The sequence below is a fragment of the Manis pentadactyla genome, chromosome 19, assembly GCF_030020395.1.
Source record: "Manis pentadactyla isolate mManPen7 chromosome 19, mManPen7.hap1, whole genome shotgun sequence".
Lineage (NCBI taxonomy): Eukaryota > Metazoa > Chordata > Mammalia > Pholidota > Manidae > Manis > Manis pentadactyla.
In genome coordinates this window covers 3,514,196-3,522,419 of record NC_080037.1, presented here as the reverse complement: position 1 = coordinate 3,522,419, position 8,224 = coordinate 3,514,196, and the positions used below count along the sequence as shown (strand labels likewise).

Here is an 8,224-nt window from a genome sequence, read left to right as displayed (position 1 = left end):
AGCATACCTGTAATTACTAGCCATCTCCAGTGAAACCAAGAAAACCAGTTAGGCACCCTAGGCATTTGTGAAAACTTATCAATGATATGATGGTTATTATCTAACTGAATTTGAATAGTTTGAGAAAAATCAGACAAATTAAAACAACCCATTCCTGGGCACTGTTCACATCCCATATGTTCTTTTAACAGTAAATAGTCTGTAGTTGTAAGATTTTGGAGTGCTACAATTTGCACTTCTCCTAATTCTTGGTTGAGTTCCAACAGTATAGATCCAGTCAAATTTGTTGTTTTACTGTATGCACAGGCCAGCTTAGATATCTCCTTCCTCATTCCCATGGCAAGTCCAGGAACTGGTGGGATGAGTGCATCTACAGCTGTAGCAGTGCGTGGATCTTTGTTGGGGTTTTTTGATGATCATCTTCTGGCATGAGTCTTCCCGAGAGTGCTGATGTTGGAAGTTCTCTTTCATATCGTTTCTTAGTTCATTTTCGGGGTAGCCAAATTAGGCTTTGATCCTCTGTATAAACACAAACAGACCCTTTGCCTACACTTTTATATGTCCTTTATATCATTGTGTAGAACTCATTAGAGGTCACCACATAGGAACTGCATTTTTTTTTTTTAATCATTAATCTACACTTACATGACGAATACTTTGTTTACTAGGCTCTCCCCTATACCAGGTCCCCCCTATATGCTCCTTTACAGTCACTGTCCATCAGCGTAGCAACCTGTTGTAGAATCACTACTTGTCTTCTCTGTGTTGTACAGCCCTCCCCTTTCTCCCACCCCGCTATGGATGCTAATCTTAATACCCCACTACTTCTCCCCCCCTTATCCCTCCCTACCCACCCATCCTCCCCAGTCCCTTTCCCTTTGGTACCTGTTAGTCCATTCTTGAGTTCTGTGATTCTGCTGCTGTTTTGTTCCTTCAGTTTTTCCTTTGTTCTTATATTCCACAGATGAGTGAAATCATTTGGTATTTCTCTTTCTCTGCTTGGCTTGTTTCACTGAGCAAAATACCCTCCAGCTCCATCCATGTTGCTGCAAATGGTTGGATTTGCCCTTTTCTTATGGCTGAGTAGTATTCCATTGTGTATATGTACCACATCTTCTTTATCCATTCATCTATCGATGGACATTTAGGTTGCTTCCAATTCTTGGCTATTGTAAATAGTGCTGCGATAAACATAGGGGTGCACTGATCTTTCTCATACTTGATTGCTGCATTCTTAGGGTAAATTCCTAGGAGTGCAATTCCTGGGTCAAATGGTAAGTCTGTTTTGAGCATTTTGATGTACCTCCATACTGCTTTCCACAATGGTTGAACAAGTTTACATTCCCACCAGCAGTGTAGGAGGGTTCCCCTTTCTCCACAGCCTCGCCAACATTTGTTGTTGTTTGTCTTTTGGATGGCAGCCATCCTTACTGGTGTGAGGTGATACCTCATTGTAGTTTTAATTTGCATTTCTCTGATAATTAGCGATGTGGAGCATCTTTTCATGTGCTAAGACCTCTTTTTTATAAGGTAATTTAGTGCGGTTTCGATTTAGAACTCATCCATTCATTCATGCATTTCTGTGTGTGTGTGTGGAGAGAGGAGGTGGTGAGGATACATGGCTGAGAGGACCCACTCAGTGGTGCAGGGCTTCTGGGACCACCCACCCACGAGCCCGACGATGGCCTTGCAGATACTCTGAGGGAGGCGCCCAGCCGCACCTCCCCAGGACTGCCTCGCGGTGGGTCAGTTTGATAGGAAGTGAACCGGCTGCACTGAGCTCTGTTCTGGCTCACCCCGGGGAACTTACTAGTGCTGTGATCTCACGCCTGTGAACGAGTGGCGTGGGGGGCAGCCCCTGCCCTCGGCGGGGTGCTGTGTTTTCTGGGGGCCGTGCCGGATGCTCTGAGTTAACGTCGGGGTTCTTGATGCTAGTGGCAGGGGAAGCTGCTGTCGGGAGTAATGAGGGGACTCGCGTACAGCCCTAGAGCGAGGGCCCTAGTCGGGGCCTTCCTGCCCTGTGAGCTGGGGGCGGTGAGTTCAGGGCCGGCGTCACTGACAACCCACAACCCCTTCTGAAGGTGGGGACGAGCGGCGAGTCCGTCGCCTCCCCTGGAGCTGGCTGCCTCCTTTAAGCCCTGGATGTGTGGTTGCTGGTTTGTCGTCCTTCTGATCAGTTCTCCCTCTGTCTGGAACTGCTCTCTCAGAGTGGGACAGGTGACTTGAGGGATTGTGAAGTGATGCACAGCATGATCTTACCCTGTACTTTTCTATAAGGTTGCCTGTGAGAAGTACCAGCCCACTCCTGGGGACACATGCAGCCTGAGGCCCTCTTGAGGACCGAGTGAGGTTCTCTTAGCTGTCTGGCTCTGCCTCCGCCCAGGTTCTCAGCCTCCGACCAGGTGCTCAGCCTCCGTCCAGGTGCTCAGCCTCTGTCCAGGTGCTCAGCCTCCGCCCAGGTTCTCAGCCTCCGACCAGGTGCTCAGCCTCCGTCCAGGTGCTCAGCCTCTGTCCAGGTGCTCAGCCTCCGTCCAGGTGCTCAGCCTCCATCCAGGTGCTCAGCAGTTAAGCTGGGACAAAGGATTCTTAATAGACAGGCCACTGAACTCAGCTGCCCTGTTTTGTTTCACTCATTCAGCAGTATCGGAGCTGGACAAGAGGATCTTAAAGGATTGGCTCCTGGAAGTCACGCACTAGAAATGGCCCAGTAAGGTGGTGTCTAGGCTGTCCGAGCCACCTCCTGTGAGAACCATACTCGCTATACCACACTATGGTGTAGAGAAAATGAAAGTGCCTGTGGCCAGGATTCTCACCTGGCACTGGTCGGCTTGCTCACTACACATGTGTGGGCAATACGTTGTTATTGACTCTGTAAAGAGCTCTGCCCAGTGCTCTGGGCTGCACGGCTGCAGGAGAGCAGAGGCTGGAGTGGTGGCAGCGCCAGGGACAGAGACTGAGACGGCTGCGGGGGCAGAGGGGCCCAGAGGCAGAGCCCGGCTTGCTGCGTGCAGACTGGCTCTGAGGCGGATGGGATTCCAGTGCTTGACCTGCCACCGTGGGAATAAAGTTGAGTATGAACCCTTTCATCCCAAGAACATGGCATTGTCATTTTTCGGTCTCACCAAATCAAGAGTGAATCTGCCCAGGGCTGAAACCCACTAGCAAGACTTACAGGATCTGTGCGGACTCAGCAGCCGGCCCACTGGGAACTGCCAGCCGGAAGGGCTGGTGCTTAGCTATCGACCTCTCCTGGGGCTTCCCAACTCGGAAGTGTCTCTGAGAAAGGAGGCCAGCATGTCTGTGTGGTGCACGGCCTGACTAGGGAGTCGAATGTCGGCATGTTCTCATAATTGCGAAGAATTCCTTGTTCCCCATAGTTAGTGGCTTCTCCCAGCTGATTTTCCTGAACCTAATCCAAATTTAGGTTCCAGATACCTTGAACAGGTGCATGTGTGTGTATGTGTGAGCTTGTAGCTTCTTTTTGATAGACAGATCTCTGGCCTGCCTTTAGTTATATGAAATTTAACCTATGTGTGGACTTTATCGATGCAATCAGAAAACAGTATTATATTACTACACATTTCCCTTCCTGCCTGCTTTCCCCCGGAATTGTTTTCTGTAAGTGGAATATTTGTGGAGAATATTAGGGCTGTTGCCAGGGCTGCTTCAGTTCTGGAGGAGGGAGAATTGTGCCATTGGAGTTAGAAGACATGTAGTTGGAGATTCGGCTCCGTGACCCAGAGCAAGCCATTAACTTGACTGATTCTCTAACCCTCATTAGGAAAAAAAGATACTAAGGTTTGTTGTAATGGAATTAAGAGAGATGGTGTCTCCAAAATGCCCTACGAGGGAAGAAGTTGTCATTTACCTTTACTGATACTTCCATGAGATTTTTGAATTTCTTTTTTCTAAAGATAACCTCATATAGACCTGGTCTTAACTTCGTATTCAGACAGCAACCCACTGTCCTCACTGGCTTATTCTCACTCCCCTGACTTTAAAGTATTTTATTAATAAAATAATTATTTGAAATGTGCTAAAAGCAGCAGGGACAGACCAGACACACTGCACTAAATATGGAGACATTGTGTGAAACTAAGCTTAGCTCCAGTTCCAGGGGGCATTGCCCGTTTGTAAGGGGCAGCTGGGGAGAGGGTGAGCTCTGGAGGGGACTGCTCGGGGTGGGGTCCTGGCTGCACTGCCACATGCCTCGGGCAGGTCATTCCATCTCTTCACCGCAGGCTTCACCGTCAGGAGTACATGTGTAATCATAATTTCTGTCATATAAGGTTTGATAAGTAAATGAGATAATTTAAAACTACCGAGCCTAGTGCCCCAACTAGATAGAAACTGCCCATTAAGTAGCGTCTCTTGTTATAATAATAATTACTTTAAATTTTAATATACACATTGCATAAAACTGAACCACTTAACCACCTTTAAGGTGTATATTTCAGTAGTGTTAAGTGCATTCACACTGTTGAGAATGCTTTCAGCACAGACACCAAACAATCTATTAAACAACTCCCCGTTCCCCTCCCCGAGTCCCTGGCAACCTCCATCCTATTCTCTCTCTCTCTGAATTTGTCTGCTCACGATGCCTCATCATGGTGGAATCATACAGCGTGTGTCTTTTTTGTGACTGTAACTATTTTCAGCCTTAGCCCACTACAGCAGTTGCACCCTCTCCCACTTTTAGCATTCTGTGCACTCACGATCACCTGCCTTCTCAAACTAGTCACTCTGACTTAATTCCTTTCTTAAGGAATACACACCTTGCAGCTCTTTTTCATCCTGTTGAAGAAAGCAGGATTAGGGAAAAGAGAATTACAGGATTAGGGAAAAGGATTACAGGAAAGGAGACAAAGGGAGGGCCTTAGACCAGGAAAAGGCCCTCATCACCTTGGCAGAGTGGAGCCCCTGTTGGGCTCCGTCCTCCCAGCTGTGTGAAAATCAGCCTGCACGCCAGTAGAGGGAATGGTATCATGAACCCCAATGTCCCTCCTGCCCTGATTCAACAGTTCTTTTTGTAGGGGCCATTTTTAACAAGTTCCAGGAGGAAGAGAATACTAGAAAAGTCTAGATTAAACCACAGGCAGGTGTTTCTTTGCTTGTTCAGGCAGTGATGCTTATCTCCATGATAAAGGACTAACGTCCATCTTGGGACTTCCACCTTTAGGCTGAGGGAAAAAGGGACCAGGATTATGTGATTGTAGACAGGTCATTTTACTTGGTTTCCACATCTGTGTAGGGTAGCACTTGGGACTTATAAGGGTGGTTATAATGGTGCACTTGGCCAAGGGTCTAAATAAAACATCAGTTAAAATAGACATTTTACCAAATAACTCATTTTTCTTTTCCCACTTTATACAAAGATTAATTTCCGTTTACACAGAGCATATGTTATGGAGAAAAGAAGTGGTAATATTTTCCATTCTGCACCCAATTCCACTGTGTAGGGGTGGAAGGCCCCCCACACCAGCCAGCAGTTCTCAGGCACCAGAAAACGTCTCAGTTCTGACGCCGTCTGCCTGGAGCTGAGGTCAGGTCCCCCAGGTTAAGGGCTCGGTCCTGCACAGGCAGTCAGTCAGTCCTTCTCCACCCTCTTTCCGCTGCCCCCCCAGTTCAGATTCCAGCCACAAGCCCGCATTGTCACCTGTGCTTCTGACTGACTGGCTACAGATTAGAGGTTTCAGTGACCCCCTTACTTGAGTTTGATTCGTTTGCTCAGACGGCTCACATTTTATTACATGAGGAGCATTTTATTACTAGCTTATTGATTTATTATAATAGGATACAACTCAGGAACAGCCAGAATGGCAGAGATGCAGAGGGCATCTCTGTGGAGGAAGAGGTGCCGAGTTTCAGAGTTCTCGGGGCGCACAAGCCGGAAGCCCTCCAGAGGCCCTCCTTCTGTAACCAAGGCTTCATTACACAGGCGAGATTGATTAAACCATTGGCCTCTGGTGTTGATTGAGCCTCCAGCCCCCCATCTACTGGAGGTCAGCGGGGTGGGACTGAAAGTTCCCACCCTCTCACCACCCGTTTGGTTCCCCTTGTCAACCACCCCCATCATTGGGTGCTTTCCAAAAGTCAGCTCATTATCATAAGAAAAGACACCTTCAAGACTCTCCTCACTTTGGAAATTCCATGAGTTTTAGGATCTCTGTGCTAGTGAAGTGCTAATATATATTTCTAAGTATAAATCACAGTGTCAGGTGGGCAGGCGTATGACTGACAATACAACACAGAGCATGCGGGTGTGAGTTCCTTCGGAACTGGCTTTCCTACTGGTATTTAGGACGCCCCGAGGTGGTTTTTTAGGTGTAGGCTGTGTCTGTGTGCCGTGTCGCTGCTGCCGGACCCCAAAAGACCAGGCTTCGGTGTTACAGAAATGAACCCTGAACTCGTTTGTTTGAGGTAGCTTGTCTGCAAGGAGGCGGGCATGAAGAGGAACGCGGCACCCCTCAGGGGCTTGTGGGGAAGGCTTATAAAGGCGGCTCCTGAGGGTGGGGGTTTGGGAGGAGAGGCACTGATGAATCGTTTCATGATACTGTCTCTGTCTTTTAGCTTCTGGGACCGTCACTTCACTGGCTTTCCCAAAATGGGATCAGGGCCGCCCTTTTTGATGTTTCTTTAAGATTAGTTGACGCAAAAGAATTTATGTAGTTTCTGTTTCTCCCCCAAGGCCAGGATTCTCCCTGCAAAAACAGGAACTGGTCCCTGATCCTTGGGAGGGTTCTTCTAGCTTAAGATATGGTCGTTTGATTGGTGACCTTATGGCTGCCTTACGGTTTACCGTAAATTCTTCTTAAAAATCATTTTAGGAATTTTACCTTTTACCTTTAAGCCCCAAGATGGAGGTTTAACTTAAAATGGAGTCCCTCTTGCTCAGCTCTCTGCTGGCTCACTTTTACCTCCATGTCCATGAGTAGTGGCACATGTCTGTGAAAAGGCCACCGGCCTAACTGTGAGGGTGATAAATCCCTGGCTACGGACTAGAGCAAAACGTAACCGACAGAAGTAGGAAGAGAGCCGTGGCCTTGGCCTTACTGCCGACTAGCTGAGCTCTGGGGGGCTTCTGGTCTTGTTAATAGAGGGATGCCCGTGGGTGCATGGTTGCTTCATGACCCAGGGGCCCTTTGACCCCTCAGCACACCAGCAGTGTGCCCTTTTTACACCTTCTGCTGCCTTTTTTTCATATTTACACCAGGGCATAAGTAGGAAAAAATGAATAAGTGTTACCTTTCATTAAAGGCTACTGGAAAAGCTTTGGGCAAGAGGAGGTCCAAGCGACTCCCTTCTGCCCTCTGCCTCCACTGCAGATACCTGAGAGTTCGCTGTGAGCTGTCTTAGGGGAGGGGAGGAAGGGACCTCCTCTCAGCAGGTGCACCCTCCTCGCGTAGCCTCCGGTCCGGCGGCCAGGTGCTGGCCTCTGGGTGCTCCCCACAGCCCTCGCTCAGGGCATGCGCGTCAGCTCGGTGACTCTGGGCTTCACTTTACCCCATGGTTTTCTCTTCTCTCCTTGCAGTCATCCGTTTGTGCTAAGATCGTGCAGCTCCTGGGACAGAATGAGGTGGACTATCGTCAGAAGCAGGTGGTCATCCTGAGCCAGGACAGCTTCTACCGGGTCCTCACTCCGGAGCAGAAGGCCAAAGCCCTGAAGGGCCAGTTCAATTTTGATCACCCGGGTGAGCTAGGGAGTTGAGTGGGGTGTTGGTTGAGGGTTGCGTAGCCTTTCGAGTCTGTCCCCATCTATAAGGCAGAGCACCAAGTGGGACCTTGCAGGGGCATGGGAGGGCTTCTACAAGAAGGAACTTTGAAGCACATCATGTGGTGCTTGGCTGCTTAAATACTGACCCCGTCTGTGTCTGGACAAGGGTGACTGCATACGAGCTTTTTCCCCGAGAGGAGCGAGATCGGGACAGAACAGACACTGCTGGTTCTTCTGTCTCCTCCGATCTGAAGCAGCCTGTGTCACACACCCCCAGCCCCACACGTGTGTGCATGTGGCACGTGTGTGGAACTCACTGACTGGCAGGCACGGGCAGGGTCCAGGGTGGCCACCTGAACGGTTTGCCCAACCAGCCCAGATCAGCTCACTGCCCTTTAGCAGGTTGTGGTTTTGTGTAATCAGAACCAAAACTTGCCACCAGTGGTGCCTGTAACACTCTCCCAGCTGTCTGTGTGCTTTCCAAGTTAAAGGTGCCAACTCCCCAGGCAG

At 49.0% G+C, this 8,224-nt stretch overlaps 1 protein-coding gene across 2 annotated transcripts in view; it reads left to right on the top strand.

Moving 5' to 3' along the window:
- The window catches only part of UCK2 (uridine-cytidine kinase 2), a 63,861-nt gene that overhangs the window by 40,187 nt on the left and 15,450 nt on the right, over positions 1-8,224 (top strand). For both annotated transcript variants that reach the window (XM_036922891.2, XM_057494924.1), the window contains exon 2: positions 7,532-7,691. In XM_036922891.2, coding sequence (XP_036778786.1) covers positions 7,532-7,691 — 160 coding nt within the window. The remainder of the gene's footprint in view (positions 1-7,531; positions 7,692-8,224) is intronic.